The following is a 17653-nucleotide window of genomic DNA, read 5'->3' as shown; positions in this document are numbered from 1 at the left end:
GTTTTAATCCGTTCCAACACCCTGAATGTTTACCATGAACGTAAACATGAAGCTAACCCAGGCTAATCGTACGTTAGCGTAATCTTCCGTACGAAAGATTATGCTTATATGAACGTGTAAAAATAAAAACAAAGGATAAAGAAAAGAATTATGAATAGGATTTCTTACCTTTGTGGTGGACGGTGGGGAGAGAAAAATCCTCAAAAGATTTTCAACCTCTTCCAAAACTTGCGGCAGTTGCTTGCTTATAGCGCTAACTTCCTTAGCCGCATCACTCGATTTCACAGCCTCCTTATTCTTTACTATCGTATTGTTAGTAGATTTAGCCATGCTGTATTCACTAGCAAGATCGGAAATTCGTACACCTCTTTCATATTTAGCTATTATGTCTTTCTTAAAGGCAATAGTTTTACGAACAACTTGTCTTTTTTCACCTGTCCTGCTTGCACCGACCTTCTTCTGAGGCATAATTAGGGGCTAAAACACCCGTACGCCGCTCAGCATCGCACCCTAGCGTACCGGCGTTCGAACTCCGAATTTTTGACCGAACAGCGAAGCAAGAATTTCTGGAAATTTTTGGTCGAACACCGATTTGTCCGAACTGAGAGGCGTTCGAAAACCCAGGTTCCACTGTATAACATTCTATATTCAGGAGGAAATGGGTAAAAGTGCAACTGTAATGAAAAGTTAAACCACATACAAATTCCTTATTGACCCTTTGCACACGCGTGACCTATATATGTGACGACACCATGACGGACGGCAGTAGACTGTAGTAAACAGTGGGTGAGGCCAGTATACAGTAGTCCAGTGTTTTTCAACCCTTTTTGAACCAAGGTACACTTTTAATTATTTAAATTTTGCTGATCTCAAATGAACAATTGGTAAAAAAATGGATTCAAGTGAAAAATTGTTATAAAAAAGTTCTGAGGCACGCTGTCCGTCGAAAATGTTTGAACATGAAGTTATGTCAAATATTTCACTGTACTACCTCATAAGCAGATAATTAGTATATATAAAAAAAGGAAATAGTACTTAAAATAAAAAAGTTGTGCTTTATTTAGGTTTTTATTTTTTACAGTGCAATCTTAAACCGCTTTGTTAAAAAACTTAAGTTATTAAATGTACTGTGCTACCTCATGAGCAGATAATTAGTATATAAAAAGTATATGAAAATCTACTGCCACCTACTGATCTGGATGACTATTACAGTTCCTCATCTAAAGAAAGCAAAGATACTGAATAATGGCCTGATTTTTTGAAAGATAAAATTAGGCAGATTCCAACGGCACATCAGAAAAGGTCTCATGGCACGCTAGTGTGCCCCGACACACTGGTTGAAAAACACTGCAGTAGACAATAGCGACCAAAACAGCTATTCTATTTAACACCATTGGCAATGATTAGCAAAACAAATATTGTGTAGCCATTGACCTGCCATTTAGTGGTCAAATATTGGGGCTTTAATGAATATTATTTTGTCATGACTTCAAGGGGTTTTATGGACTTGTATCAATATCTGGTATCAGTCTAGAAAAGGGTGTATTAAGCCCCGGAGTGTAATATTTGACCACTAGATGGCACTGTGTTGCCCCGGGACAAGCAAGAGAGGGGCAGTGCCAAAGAGCACAGCATGGCAGCAGGATGCCAGACAAACATGGATGTGACCTAACTACGGATTCCACATTGTTAAAGAAATACAAATTTCTAAAGCTGTTATTGGTCTGAAGTTTGCAAATGACCATTTGGATGATACAGAGGAGTCATGGGAGAAAGTTTTGTGGTCAGATGAGAGAAAAATAGATAGAAGAATGTAGAGTACAATCCGAAGAACACCATCCCTACTGGGAAGCATGGGGGTGGTAGCATCATGCTTTGGGTGTGTTTTCCTGCACATGGGACAGGACGAGTGCAGTGTGTAGCGAATAGGGGTGGTAAATAAATTATTCTAAGTAACAATTTATCGACCAATTGAATCAAAGAGCCGAGTTTATTATTTCCAAAACTCTTCTCGCCTTTATGGAGCACCACATGTTTTTACATCATTATGTCAGAAAAACGGATGAAAAACCCTGTTTAAGGTGGATCATGGTGTATTTTCGCCTAGTACTCAAATCAATTCTTTTTTGTACTGAGAAAAAGTTATTTGTACCACTAGGAGGCACTACATATTACACACTGTCCCTTTTAATACAGAGATCTTCTTCTTCTTGGTAAAGTGTGTGCAACCATGGCAGTTGAAAGCATTTAAAAGATGGCGTGCGGAGCGAATAGTTATTTTGGAGTATTCTATTTGCTTTCTTTTTGGTATGAATCATGCATGGCGGAGCACGCCCAGCGAGCTGGCAAAGTCAGACTGTCGCGGTAGCGTCCAAACGGGGAATTGTCGCTCATGAATCATTGAGTCACGGCGGAGAGAGGAAGGAAGCGCGTCGACGACGCAGAAAAATAGTACACGAAATGGTGCACTTTGGAGAAAGCAGGGGGGTGCTGACTTTCGCAAGCACTAACCTCCTTTATGTAAAACCACGTACATGTGGGTCCACTGTATTACTGATTGCGTTTGCGGGCGAATTGTGGCCTCTAGGATGATAGTTGGAGATAGTTGAAAGGACAGTGTGTATTATTTGAACACTAGATGTCACTGTATTGTGCAACTGAAAACAAGAGCTACAAAGCACAAGGAAGAATACAAACTATGGGGACTCAAAGTGACCATAAAGTACATTTTTTTTCCTTCTCATTTTTTCTGCCCGGCCTTTGAATTACACTACATTTAAAATAAAGGGGGGGAGACAAAAGAGAAAAGGCAAAGAAAATGGAAGTACGAAAGGAAAAAAGAAGAAAAGAGAGAGAAGAAAGATAAAAAGGTGGAAAGTAAAGTAAATGGTAAATGGTCTGCATTCATTCAAGTCAATGAAGACCTCCCAAAGCGCTTTACAATGTGCTTCACACTTACCCATTCACACACACACTCACACACCAATAGCGGCCATGCAGCCATGCAAGGCATCGACCTGCTTATTGGGAGCATTAGGGATTCAGTGTCTTGCCCAAGGACACTTCCACCAAAGAAACCAACGATTCTTAATAGTTTGAAATCAAAAGTTAACACTTGGCATTTGTCGTTTTTAACATTTTAACAACTGCCGCCTGTTCTTTAGCATAGCGCTCACTTTTTTTTTAGCATAATAAACACGTATGAATTGAACTATGTATGTCAGCAAAACCATATTGACTTGAAATTTACTTGAATCTTAGCGAGGCGAGTCAGACTCTGTCCAACGGGATCTTGAACTGTCGACCTGAATGTTCGTGCGTTACCGAGCTACTGCCATGATAGCAAAGCCTGCTTAGCAAACTTTGCATGTAGCCTTTTTATTCACTGTATTTTGGGGGAAATGCTTTAGAACAGGGGAGTCAAACAGGCGGCCTGCGGGCCGGATCAGGCCCGTTAAGGGATTGAATTCGGCCCCTGAGACAACGCTGAAGGAAGCGTAAGAGAAATATATTCACTTGCTGTTACCGAAGTCAGGTGCCTCTCACAAATGCTGTACTTGTATTTCTTTCTCTTTCTGTCTTGTCTCTCTCCCTCCCGTTTGCTCTCACTCTCTATTTCTCTCTCTTTCACTCTTTGTCTCTTTCTTTGTTTCTTTCTCTCTGTCTTTTTACCTTCTTTTTCCCTCTTCTCTTTTTCCTTTTCTCTCTCTTGCTTTCCCCTTCTCTCTTTCTCCCCTGCTCTCTTTCTATTTCTCTTTGGATTTCTTTCTCTCTTTGTTTCCGCCTCTCTCACTATTCCTCTTTTTATCTCTTTTGTTTCTCATGCTCTCTCTCCCTCTCTCTCCCTTTCTTTGTCCCACCCTCTCTACTTTTCTCTCCCTCTCTTATTTCTTTCTCTCTCTTTTTCTTTCTCTTTAATCAACTAGTCCGGCCCCAGAGAGAATGTTTGTTCTATTGTGTGGCCCCCGAGTTAAAATGAGTTTGACACCCCTGCTTTAGAAGTTTTACTAGATGTTAACGCTGTAATTTCTGTATGTTACCGCTCGAGACAGAGACGGTATTGAGCATGAGCAACTCTTAGCAGGGATTACACTCATGTAGAAATGCATCACTCTGTTGGAAGACCGTGTCTGGTGATAATAGCCAAGAATGGAATTCTTTGTCGTGCACAGAGATCTCTCGCTACTTTGCGGATTTTGACATGAGTCTTCTTTATTATCATCGATATCAAAGTGTTATGTATTTGTTCAGCAGACAGAAAATTATATCCGAGGGCAGGTTAAGGTTGGCTGTGTGTTGGGTGGACATGGCTGTCTTTGATAGGCTGGTGTATGCTGTCAGTCAAACATCGGAGGAGGGCGTTCCACCAAAACAAGCCTGGAAGCTGGCACCAGCTACTAGCATTAGCGGCTTTTTTACATTGAAAAAAATTGTATCAATTGAATCAAACTCTGAGAACAGCGAACATAAATGGTGATCACCAGCAGGTGCTCCGTGGATTGTTAAAGTTCTGAATTTCTGGCTGTTTATTTTTCACTTAAAGTGATTTCAGATCATTCAACACTGTGAGTTTCACTTCACATTTGTAAACCTCACGATACACTTTGTAGTTAGTAGAAACACTATTGCAGTACTACAACATGCCAGTTTTTACTCATTTATTCCTAAAAGTACGAATACAAAGGAAGCATGGAACTTATTAGAAAATGATGCGTTCTATTCAATGATTTATAAATCCACCCAATACTTTACGAATTAAGCTGTGTCGCCTGATCTTGAGGGTTGCAAATCTGTCAATAACTTTTTGATGTTGCACATCTTACGCAACAATTAAGCTAGGGTGATCATGGCGCATTCGATTCAATGCAGCTAAAATGATGACTTATATCTGTTGTTGATAACAAAGTCATAGTATTAGATGGTAAAATAATAACCACCGTATAACATACTGTCACCGTAATACCCAGGAGCCTCCGCACAAGCGACACCGGCCGAGTGAAAGAGGAGTGGGGAGGGGGTGAGAGCGGTGCTAGAAATCAAATGGACTGAACCATTTCAAGGCAGTGGAGTATTAACAGATCCTACAGCGCTGTTTTCAGCCAATCAGGTCGCGAGGCAGATAGATAGATAGATAGATAGATAGATAGATAGATAGATAGATAGATAGATAGATAGATAGATAGATAGATAGATAGATAGATAGATAGATAGATAGATAGATAGATAGATAGATAGATAGATAGATAGATAGATAGATAGATACTTTATTCATCCCCGTAGGGAAATTCACACTTCCAGCAGTCTACCCCGTTGTTTATTAACAGATGAACATGATGCCCTAGGGGTGCTTGTAGCAGAGTGGATGACGTCACGCCAGTCCAAAAGTTCGACATCCCTTCGGCAGATGGAAATATTTTCTTTTTAAAAATCCAGGGATACACCACCTTGTGTTAGCAAGTCCGCCTCCTCTCCAAATCCCCCCGGCTTTCTTGTCTCTGTATAGCGGCGTTGAAGCCGGATAGCTCCGGGTGGCTACACGCTAGCGTCCGGAATGCTAAACGTGGCTCACGTTCCCGCAAAACACAGCAACTGCGCTCCCTGTGCGCTTCGATGTTTTCCACCAGCACTCGATGATCTTATTTGGTCGTGAGTTCGCATTAACCATGATTACGGATGGTACCGAAGACTTATAACGCCGCTAGCCGCTTCGCTAGCTCCGGCTCTTCTTCCACGATAGGCCCCTTCATCACGCCGGCACGAGAATTCTTCAGGGCAAGGAGTTGAAATTCCTTAAATACACGCATTTTTGTGTGCTAAAACCCATGTCCCATAGGATAGAAGTAATCCAGTGTAGTTGTCAAAACGGGAAGAAAAACACTGAAGATAGGAGCAGACAATAAAACAATAGGGCAGCTCCTGGAAAAGGCAGCCGCTCGTAGCAGCGCCGCTTTCATAACAGCCTTGCCCCTTTTGTATAACAGACAATCCATTGCACTGAGTATATCACTGCGTTCTCATTAGCATATGACAAAAACAAATACAAGCGAAGGTGGCGTTTCCTAATCATAGTGAAACTTGTAAATTATTACATCCTCTATATGGTATTATCACTCACATATCTGATTCTAAGTGTAGTTGGTACGGAGCTTCCGACTTCCTCATAAAGGGTTATTAGCGTCTTTGGACACCTTGATGCCATGAATGTTACTCTGTACATAATCAGTGTCTGAAACTCATGACAAAAAGTTACCGGACACCAGGACAGGCAACTTTTCAGAGTTGTCGGGCCAGCCATAAAGTTGCCTGCCCCATTTTCCCAAATTGAAACACAATGAGACGACTAATCGGGGAAAAAAAAGCCATTATTGCAAAGTATTAAGAATTGATAATAGAATGGAATAGAACCTTTATTGTCATTGTTACAACATGGGATATATTGTGACAACGAAACTGGACGACTCCAGTTCCACATTTTACAGTGAGGATAAGGAAAACAAAGAGATAAAGGAACAAAGAAGATAATCAGAATATATAACAGAGCAACACTTTAAAATTAAGTTTATTATAAATGTACTTGGGTAGCACGGATGCGCGGTGGTTAGCGCATGTGTGGCACCGTTCTGAGGTCATAAGATCGAACCTCCTGTGTGGAGTTTGCATGTTCTCCCCGTGCTTGCGTGGGTTTCCTCCGGGCACTGCGGTTTCCTCCCACATTCCAAAAACATGCATGTCAGGTTGATTGGCCGGTCCAAGTTATCCCTAGGTGTGAATGGGCGAGCGAATTGTCTGTCCCTGTGTGCCTGGAAACCAGTTTAGGGTGTCCCCTGCCCACTGCCCGAAGACAGCTGGGATGGGCTCCAGCACCCTTGCGACCCTACTGAGGATAAGCGGTGCAGATAATGGATGGATGGATGGATAAATGTACTTATAACATTCATTGCATGTATATGAAATTGCTGTTTTCCATATGCCATCAGTATGCACCTGTATTTACTCATCTTCATCCATGCAATGTTTGCGTTGCGTCGTCTGCTACAAGCTACGTGAACTCCTCTTTCCACGATGCTCTTAATGTACGTTTACGTTTTGTAATGTCATACATTTTGTTAGCTTCTTTTGAATCCTTTTTCTGGGGATGAGGTTTTGGCTTGATTCCTGGTAAGTATATGTCATTGTTGTTCAGCCTTTAAGCTTATTTATTCCTCAACAGCAAGCAAACAACAACACAGCTCTATTCAATACAACCTGGCGAATAACAATTGACAAAACGAAAAATGGTGTGTGCGTAATGACGTCACACAATGGAAAATGTCGAGTATCCAGGTTATCAAACGAACCGAAATTTCCAAACCGAACGAAGATTTTGAAATCGGAATAAAGCAAACGTTTGATTTGAAAATAAATCTTAAGTTTTTTCTTTTTTTTTTTTTCCTTGAAAAAGTTGTCAGCCACCCGGGCGCGGACGTTTGGTAAGTTGTACGCCCGACGCAAAAGATGCACGCCCCGGGCGTCTGAGCAGACGTTATTTCAGACACTGATATAATAATTGAGACCCTTTTCTACTGTCTTTTAAAATAAGTTTGCAAAATAAGGAAGAAATGATATGGCTAGGGCAGCACGGCAGCGCAGGGGTTAGCGCTTGTGCGGCACAGTTCATGTCATGGGAACCTGTCGTGGGTTCAAATCCAGCTCCAGACTTCCTGTGCGGAGTTTGTATGTTCTCCCCGTGCTTGCGTGGGTTTCCTCCGGGCACTCCGGTTTCCTCCCACATTCCAAAAACATGCATTTCAGGTGAATTGGCCGGTCCAAATTGTCCCTAGGTGCGAATGAGCGAGTGAGTTGTCTGTCCCTGTGTGCCCTGCGATTGGCTGGCAACTAGTTCAGGGTGTCCCCTGCCCACTGCCCGATGATTGCTGGGATGGGCTCCAGCACCCCCGCGACCCTACTGAGGATAAGCGGTGCAGCTAATGAGATGAGATGAGATGAGATGATAGGCTATGCTTTCAATAATAGCGAGTAAAGAGGCACTCACTGTTGTTACATGTCCACTCTCACGCAAACGTCAATAAAACGACTTCATATCCAAGTTTCTGGGGATTGGAAGAGTGAACTTCTGAGCATTTGCAGCTTGTATACCTTGTCGAAATCACTTTTGAGCAAGTTGAAAATGTAAACCTTGGTGAAATGACATTGCACTGCACACTTACCCATCGCTGCACACGTATACGAGCAGCTTTTATTGCGATTAACCAGCGATCCAAAACAGTAATCTTCCAAATATCACATGTAATGAAAACTGTTTTGTGCTCTATCATTAAGCTTATTGAGGTGAAATAAACTGTCAAATTATAAACGAATGAATCAGTAGACGAATGTGGAAAAGATAGGCCACATGTGTCAAACTCCCGGCCCGCGGGCCACGTCCGGCCCGCCGTGTAATCATATCAGGCCCGCAAGACCATTTTACATTATTGTTATTAATGGCCCGTCAATATGAACAACGCCGTCTCATCCCTGGACATCTATTCTGACGTTTTAGTCACTGTACCTATTCCTTCATATATGACGTAAACTAAACTATATACCAAGGGTCGGGAACCTATGGCTCGTGAGCCAGATATGGCTCTTTCTATGAGTACCTATGGCTCAGAGACAAATTTAATTGCATGCAAATTTTCTCCATCTCGTTCAAAACTTGAACCATTGATCCTGTTCAGATACACGCAAAGCCACGCAGAGCTGACTTATGCGGCAGTACTTTTCAAAATATGTAGGGCACGTTTTCAATACAATTTACAGTCAAGGTGTCACACAAAAAAAATCGTTTTGGCTGTACAACGCTAAAGAATCCATTATATAAAAGCTCACTATATAATCTGTGTTCAGTGTTCAGATACTTTTTGATGAATCCACGGAACAAATTGTAAATACGCCAAAACACCGGAAGAGAACTTAAAGTTATTTGATTGGGTGAGTGGGAGGGATGGGTGGAGCTATGCAAAAAGTGCAAGGACTGCCTCCTATCTCTCGCCCTACTCCGTCTGCGCCAAAGGTAAGCATATCAGGCTGTTCTCAGAATGTTGTGACGTTTTTACAAAATAATTTGTGTAGCCTTTTTTATATTTCTACTTTTGACAGGAGATATATTAAGGAGAGCAAAATCTTTTGGGATATTTAATTTTTTTTTTAAATATATATACATTGACATGGGAGCAAAGGAATTTAAATGTTATTTTAATGTTAAGTTGTTTAAGTTAAGTTCTAAGTTGTATAATTTAACAAGATATTTTTATTTACAGCAAAATAATAAATACTGTGATTTAAGGTTTAAATTTAATATTCTTGTCTGTTTTATTCATATTTATGTTCCAAAAACATTCAGTTTAAGTGTGTTCAATAAATGTTTATCCTGGTTGGCCCGCGACCTTAAGTGTGTTTTGAATTTTGGCCCCTTGTGCAATTGAGTTTGACATCCCTGAGATAGGCTAAGGCTTCATTTTGCCAAAGACAATATTTTCAACTTGCTCAAAAGTGATTTCTACAAGTTATACAAGGTGTAAATTCTTCTGATTTACTGCTCTTTTGCATACCCCCCAAAATTAGATACGAAATTGTTTAGCAACGTTTGCGGCACGACAACAGCCAGTGTTCTCGTTTGCCGGCGTCCCTGCGTCCTAAACGCATCATTTTTGCTGGGGACGCATTGTGTCAAATCAACGTGCGTCCCTGGGACGCAACTTTTTTGACACCAAATTGTCATTATTACCCGATTACTTTTTTTTTTTTTTTAACAAAGATTTACCGCACTCCAAACTTTTCGTCAGGCAGATCCGCCATTGTTGTTTTGGTCTCGCGCCGATCTCGGCAAACGAGATCTCGTTGCTTCGAGATGACGTCATTGTTTTGGCGGTTGTCGAGTGAAAGAGAAATATGCCTCCGTAAAAACAGTTGGTATTAGGCGCAAATCAACAAAAAATTGGTAATTTCTTCAGTGTCGGTAATAAGTCGAAACATAATACAGAAAGTGGTAACAACGGCAATAATTCCGGCACGAAAAAACGGCGGAGAAATTCTTCAGAAGACCGCGAAGGCAAGAAAAAGCGAACGATTCGACGAAAGATAAACAAAAGAATACCCCTAGCGAGAAAAGTACTTTTCTGCCAAAATGGACTTAATTATATTCCTGGTTACGATAATGGAGGCGACATGTTCTGTGATGCGTGCACCCAGCGTGACAAAAAAACGGGATCGCATGAATCACTTCGCAACACGAACTCTCAGAAAAGCACATTGGATCGGCACAACGACAATGAAAACCACAAATTAGCTATGGAAATTCCGTTGCTGCAATTGGACCTTGAGAAGGCATTACAACTGTGGCGGGACAGCAAACCACGAAGACTACATGAACTGAAAAATCTGAAGTGACTAAAACTGCATGCATATATAAACTAATATTTCAGCAATATTATTTTGTATAATGTACATTATTTTTGTGAACTGAAAAATCTGAAGTGATAACTGCTTTGTATTACCAATTAAGTGTGATGATTAAAACGGAATGAATATATAGATTTATATATTTATTTATACATTTGTCGCCGATTTACAATTTCAACCTCGATAACACTACATTTTGGGGACCCATAGATCTCTGTTGGGACCCATAGATTTTTGAGCATGCGAGTCCCCGGGACCCATCACTTTTCACAGGTAAAATGAACACTGAACAGCCGCTTTATTTGCTCCACGTGTGATACATGGATACTGTAACTGTGGTGGGCGTTCTTTTGAATGTAGTAATTTTCCTTGCTGTGTTGTTCACAAGCTTACTTGTTTTCATTTTTTATACTGCATTTTAATCTAACTTAAGCCTATCCTGTCCTATATTCAGGAAAAGAGTTTTTTTTTTTTAAAGTTTTACTTTTTGGGGATGCTTGGGTTGCAAAGAAACCCCTTCTTGTCGGATTGTGCTCCAAATACACGACGCCCACTTCCCATGGTGCTCAGACGTCCCGCGTGGGCCAAGCCTGCTGCAAAAGCTGCTTAAAATGCATTTTGCACGACTGAGCTTCATTCTTGATTCTTCCATAATTAGGCCACAAGCATTGACTTCAGACATCAGAACAGTATTCCTCTGTTGACAGCGTCGACACGTGAAAGGAGTATTGGATGCATGCGGCGTTTACGCAACGCATTTTAACGTTACTACGAAAAGCAAGCGCACGATTTTAACAGCTCATCGTAAACCTTTTGCAGGACTTTGTCGTCGTTACGTAACTTCCATAGGAGGCTCGGGTTGCACGCGTTCAGGACAGAGAACAAGGGGCGGGACGGTGATTCCTATTCGTCGAAGGATGTGATTGACACAGACCGAAAGCCAATGAAACGCCTCGATTTCGGGCTCGCCCACCTCACTCCACCCCTCCCTTCCAGTTTGGCAGCACAGGGCGACATTTGTCCAGGACTCTGATGTAGCCGACACCGTCACGCCGAAGCGCAACTGCTGCGCTTTTTATCCGGGGAAAGCGATAAAAAAACAGGGGGTTTCGCTGAACGTCCCCTACGCCTGCTTTTTTTGAAACGTCAAGTGACTTTAGTGGAAGTAAAGGAAAGGAAACGGTACGAGAAAGTCTGCGGAAAAAAAAAATCGACTTGAACGAGGGTTCATGCGGGCACGGTAAGTACTGCGCATGCGCTAGATCCTGACCGTATATCAAGTCCACTTAAGTTTAAAATGTCAACTTTTTTTGCTTAAAACCTTGCGTTTACTGAAATTTACTTAATGTAAGTTGCAAGTCGATTTATCAGTCAATTTGTACAGAAAAAAATATGCAATGGGACGCCCCCCTACCCCTCTTGCGCCCCCTCCCACACTAAACATTGACTTGCTAACTGCTAGCATTTCGTCATCCGACATCTCATTTTCACTTTTTAATCCTCAAAAATGTCAATAAAACGCCCAAACTGCCACGCCTGGTGTTTTTAACGCAGCGCTGCGTAAAACCCACGTCGTAATATTCTCCCCCTGGTCGCCCCACGGTAGTTATATAACTTTGACAACGCTATACGCGGAGCTGTCACGGGTGCAAGTCAGCAAGGAGGTGCAAAAGGGATAATATCATGCAGCGATGGGTACAGTAGCTAAACATTTTAATTAATTAAGACTACTGTTACTTCAGAAGAAAATTACTCAAGTAGAAGTTAAAAGTACTCATCCAAATAGTAGCAGAATAAAAATATACTCCATTACCTGAAAACTTCGTAAGTAGAGACTAATTTTGTATGTAAATGCGTTAATCCGTTCCAAACAAGTACACTATATTTTTTAAATAAATCATGAATGAGCATCAGAACATGAAACTAATACATGTAAATATTAGATTTCCGCACTAGAATCATCAAACGAGAGGCACATATTGTAAAATAAATAAAAATAAATACCTTTTTCCCTCACGTCTATTGAAAAACTGATCCAATGACGTTTGTTTTTGACAATCAGTCGGAAGTGCGTGAGGCAGACGTAGTGATGGCCTGACTTGTCAACACTTATCCCGGGCGATTCCTTCCCACAAATTCTGATACTTTATGGAATTTTGCTGAAATGTCTTTAATTTGGGCTGATGGAACGATGGCTGTGTCCTTCTCCCCGCTATCTTGCCGGAAGGAAACCCTCCTCTTCCTCGTCTGTGAACTCTGAACTGGACGGTGACACGACAAGTGTGTTTAAGTCAAGTCATGTTTATTTGTATAGCCCTTAATCACAAGGAGTCTCAAAGGGCAGCACAGACCACAGATTATTGCTAACCACGGACTCTTATGACACCATCCCCTGATCTAAAACCTACATGAGGGCAAGGAAAAACTCAAAAACCTCAACATGAGGAAAATGAAGAAACCTTGAGAAAGGACCGCATATGAGCTTGCGCACTGGTTGCCTGATAGATTTGAAGCGATAGCCTGTTCGTTTACTTTGGTGAAACTCTGGGAGCGGCGGATGGCAGCGCATATGTTACTGTATTTTTTACTTTGTAACTAGAAGAAACCTTCGCATCTTAAAGGCAATACTTTCCCATTCAGGTACTTTGTAACCTGAAACTTTCATATGTAGACCTTTGTAAGTGGAGGTACGACTGTATATGCGAGGCTACAGCTATATACACTGTGCATACAGTAAAAAACGTTCCTAACTCAGCTCAGGAGTGCCACCTGGTAGTTGTCAGAGTCACTGGTCAAATCCAAATTAAAAAAACCTGAGCAGAGATCGACAGATGTGTACTTACCTGGAGGTGATATAAGTAACAGGATCAATGTAGCCTGATGAAGTGGAGTAAGAGTACAGATTCTTCTTTACAAATCAACTAAAGTAAAAAGTATCGGGATCTGTGTTTGAACTAAATGTATGTATTTTTATACGTTTATACGCATTCCAAAATATCCAAGGCACATGCACCTCAACAAAGATAATTATTTAAATGTCTATATGATAAAGAAACCATAGCATAGAGAAAAGTATACATTTTCAACCAGGGGTCTTCAACACATCGCTTGTGGGCACCAGGTTGGCCCCTAGGGACAGCTGATGTACCCGAAGAGTAGATCTGAAAATAGCTCACCATTGCTGGGTCATTGTGATTTTCAAGTCATATGTTTTTTTTTTTGTAGTGTTTGAGTCTTTTTATCCTTACTTCAAATTATTAACCTGGTTATAACAAGTTAACTAATGGTGTTGTTATCTCAGAAATGCATATCACACAGAGTGCGCTAATTAGTAAGAAGAAGTAGCTCTCACCTCGATAAATGTTGGAGACCTTGGTCTTAAAGCATTTGCTGTAACTTTTTTGAGCGGCGGTACGATGGGAGTCTCTCAAACACTGTTCTCGTATTTCGCAATAATTTCCTTCTTCAATTCTATCATTGTTCTCACTGATTTTCTCCTTTCTTTCCCCTTTGTTTTTAACTTTCTTGCGATTCATTATCATTCGCAATAAAACACCAAATCAATGTAAATTCTTAGCGCGTGTTGTCTGACTGTTAATCTCCGTCAAAATTATGCTATTTGACCGGGCAAGAGTATCCAAGATGGCCGCTCATCCTTATCTGTAATGAGTTCGGGGGTTTAAGTTCCAATTTTTTGTTCGAATTCCGAAGCTGAATATCTCGTATTGTTGGGTCGAATGCCGATTTATTTATTTTTTTTCAACACGCAGTCATTCGTGTACCAAGGTATCAGTGTACAGTAATATTGCATTTAATCATTGACTATTTACGAATCCTTTATTTTCAATTACCTGATCGTTAAATGCCGGCTATTTACGCAGTGATGAGTACTGACACTTTGAAAAAGCTAGGCAACAATATATGATGTTGTTACTTACTCATCCCCAACGTCATTTTGGTGAATGCCGTGTTTTTTTCTTTTTTTTCTTGTTCACAGACAAGTCTGTCTTTATCTCTCGTAGGACAGTGGTGCCTTGTCATACAAGATACACATAAAACTTCTTTTTGTCTTTCACGTTTGATATGAAAATTAGTCATGGTAATAATGTATCAAAAGGAGGAAAATATCATACTATGATTCTCTACTTGATAAAACTATCGGGACAAAAAGTCCCCACAAGCTAAAAAAGCTTAGTTTGTAGATCTCCACTCACAATTGTCAACAAACAAATGAAGAATACAAGTTACTCCCAAGGCCGAATTTTCTGGCTCCATGATAAAACTTCTGGGGCGACCTGACCGCACAGCATTTTCCTAATTCATGAGGCCTTCGGATCGGGCTTTCGTTTCTATGGAGATGTGTCCTGAGTAAAGGTTGCTACAAAGTACATTTATATTGCTCCACTTTCCAGGCCGTTGTTGTACACCAATAAATTTTTAAAGGCCCAAAGCATGGTAAAGTCCCACCCCTGCCTGAAGCTGACTGCTGATTGGTTGTTTGGGAAGTTTTTAAACTTAACACTTCTTTACCTCTGCTAAAATAGCTCGAAGTACTGCTGTAGCACTACTAAGTCTATTGTCTTGTATGAGCTTGTCCCTATACATTCCGCCATCCATATTAAAAACAGCATGTCATCCTGCAGCTCTACATAGCTTCCCTGCAGCAACCCCGCAAGGCCTTATTCTTCCCTGATGGGTGCGCACTGCGAGGAGACGACACACAGACACAACCGCAAATCACCCAACAGAGATGACAAGTGTGAAAGAATGAAGACAAGCTAGACATTTTGAATCTACCCCCAAAAAATTGCAGTTCAGATTTTTTTATTTGGAAACGCGCCACATCACAAAATGAGCACGGAAGGCTACCAGTACAGAGCGTTGTACGACTACAAGAAGGAGCGTGAGGAGGACATTGATCTTCACGTGGGAGATACATTGCTGGTGAGCAAAGGAGCACTGGTGGGCCTGGCGTCCCTGGGCTACACGGACGGCCTGGAGCAGAGGCCCGAGGAGATCGGCTGGCTGCCGGGCTTCAACGAAACCACGCAGGAGAAGGGCGATTTCCCCGGCACTTATGTTGAATATGTCGGCAAGAAACGCATCTCGCCACCCACGCCCAAGCCTCGCCCGCTCCGCCCTCTGCCCGTCGCCCCAGCTGCCTTTAAGACTGAGACAGACTCCGACTCGGAGCAAGGTGAGCACAGCTATGACGGGTTCTTGCGGTAATTTATATCACATCAAAAACTACTTTTGCCTATCTGGGAATGATTTTCTCTTAGTATGGTAGCAGGTCAGACAGAACTGCATTAGTCAAATCTTTAAAGTATAACTTTTGGCTAAAGGTGGGAAATAGTACATGTTTTTTTGCATAAAATCCACATATATTTCATCGATATACTCAATTATATTTTCGATAATTCCCTTTGAAGAGTGCATGTACTGTCTGTTTCTTTCTGAGCTTTGACCTTATCGGAGGAACACCAACACCCTACACAGTCAGTTACCATATTGTTTCACGTTTTAATTTGTCGAAAAAATTATGAATGTTTTAGTGGAGAATGCCTCGGCTCTGTGTCCCAGATGGACGCAGTCATGGTGTAGCAAAGAGCGAGTTCAGAAAGGTGCTAACTGGCAAAAATAAAACATGGATAGCCACCAACAGGGTGGTAACTGGGACCGATCAATCAAAGTACATCGCAGACTTGGCAGAGCGCAAGGCTGGCCCACCCAAAAACACACCGCGATAGCCAGGCTAACTGAGAACCAACAATGAAAAGCAGCATAGCCTATGGCGACAAACACGAAGTTGGCCGTGATTAAACCAAAGGAAATGGTAAAAAAGCCAGGTTAGCAGGCCAAACACACTGTGGGCAGCCACCGAGCACCAACCAGTAGCAAACAAAACAGGAAAGCCCTCAGCAGCCCCAACACTAACGAGGTGCTAGCCGGACAAAATGATACCAACTGCGAGACAAACGAACGGCCACAATCTCCTACCTCTAAGCAGAAATTAGCAATATGCAATCACTGTTCACTACAAGAGCTGCCTGTTTCGTAGCTGGACTCGCATGTTGTGAGGATCAGATTCGCCATTTTGAAAGTGTTGTGTTCCTTCAATGACGTTACAGCTCTAAAGCAACTCTGAGACTAAATTTATCGAGTCCCACAGGGCGTGGCACTTTTTGCAAAGTATTTATATAATTGTGGGAAGGAACACTACACATTCGATGCCGTACTGAGAAAATAAAATATTTTGGGAGTACCTTTAAGTCAACCCGAGACACTGTAAAGGGAAAATCGAGTTTTGACGTCCATAGCCGTCACTGCCACTGAATGAGTTAATATACAAGGGGCCTATAATGACACTTTTGATCAAAACGAGTCAAGTGTGGGTCTCGCTTCCTGCAACCGTTTGAGGCGGATTGTGAAATTCTTTGCTGCGGTTTTACAGCCAGCAGCAGTGTCCGTCGGGCGGGGCGGCGATCAGTACCCGCATCGCGCATGAGTGGCGTCCTAGCAAACGCAGCACCGGGAGAAGAAAAGTCTCACTGTGCTCTGCTTTCTGGGGGGGCCGGAGAGCTAAAAGGCTAATGTGTGTGCAGAGGATAAGCACAGAAGTGGAGCTCGGGCCTTGGGAGGACCCTTCATGCTATAGGGGGCTTTGACGATGGGGCCCGCGTCTTTTTTGGCGGCGGTGTTTGTGATTTATTGCATGGGACCGGCCCCCCTCCAAATCTCTTCTACTGTTTGGATATTTGGATACCTCCTCCAGTTGGACTGCTGGAAGGTGGGGGCTGGGGGGAATTGGTGTTGAGGCTGGGAAAAAGGGGCCACGGGAGCTTACATGAGTGCAGCAGATGTGAAGAGGCCGAGAAAAGTATTTCGCCTCATTCCTCAGCTCCCAAAAACATGAAAGTCTCCTTCCCTCTCCTTGGGCCCCTTCTCGTTCGTGAGACAATGAAGGAGGCCGCCTCTGTCTTCGCCATGGGGCCGCGTACACGCCGACCTGACAGTTGCAAAATGTGTTTTGGAGTTGAGGGGTGTGTGGCATGTTTTGAAGTGGTTCACATTTATTTACAGTATCTCACGAAAGGGAGTGTTATGCCTCATATTTCTGTAAATATTTTTCAATAACTTTACCTGGAATAACAGGTATGGGCTTGTAAAATGGTGTACACATACTTGAATATAAGTCAACACTCAGCATTGT

At 42.0% G+C, this 17653-nt stretch overlaps 1 protein-coding gene across 1 annotated transcript in view; it reads left to right on the top strand.

Annotated features, from left to right (window-relative positions):
• Positions 1-11470: 11470 nt before the first annotated feature.
• Positions 11471-17653, top strand: part of pik3r1 (phosphoinositide-3-kinase, regulatory subunit 1 (alpha)) — a 37121-nt gene continuing 30938 nt past the window's right edge. The window contains exons 1-2 of the mRNA XM_088320124.1: positions 11471-11680; positions 15084-15637. Of these exons, the coding sequence (XP_088176250.1) occupies positions 15292-15637 (346 nt within the window). The 5' untranslated portion in view covers positions 11471-11680; positions 15084-15291. The remainder of the gene's footprint in view (positions 11681-15083; positions 15638-17653) is intronic.

Source organism: Urocampus carinirostris, chromosome 16 (genome assembly GCF_059441175.1).
Source record: "Urocampus carinirostris isolate Australia breed hairy pipefish chromosome 16, RoL_Ucar_1.0, whole genome shotgun sequence".
NCBI lineage: Eukaryota > Metazoa > Chordata > Actinopteri > Syngnathiformes > Syngnathidae > Urocampus > Urocampus carinirostris.
This window is presented reverse-complemented; position numbering and strand designations above follow the sequence as displayed.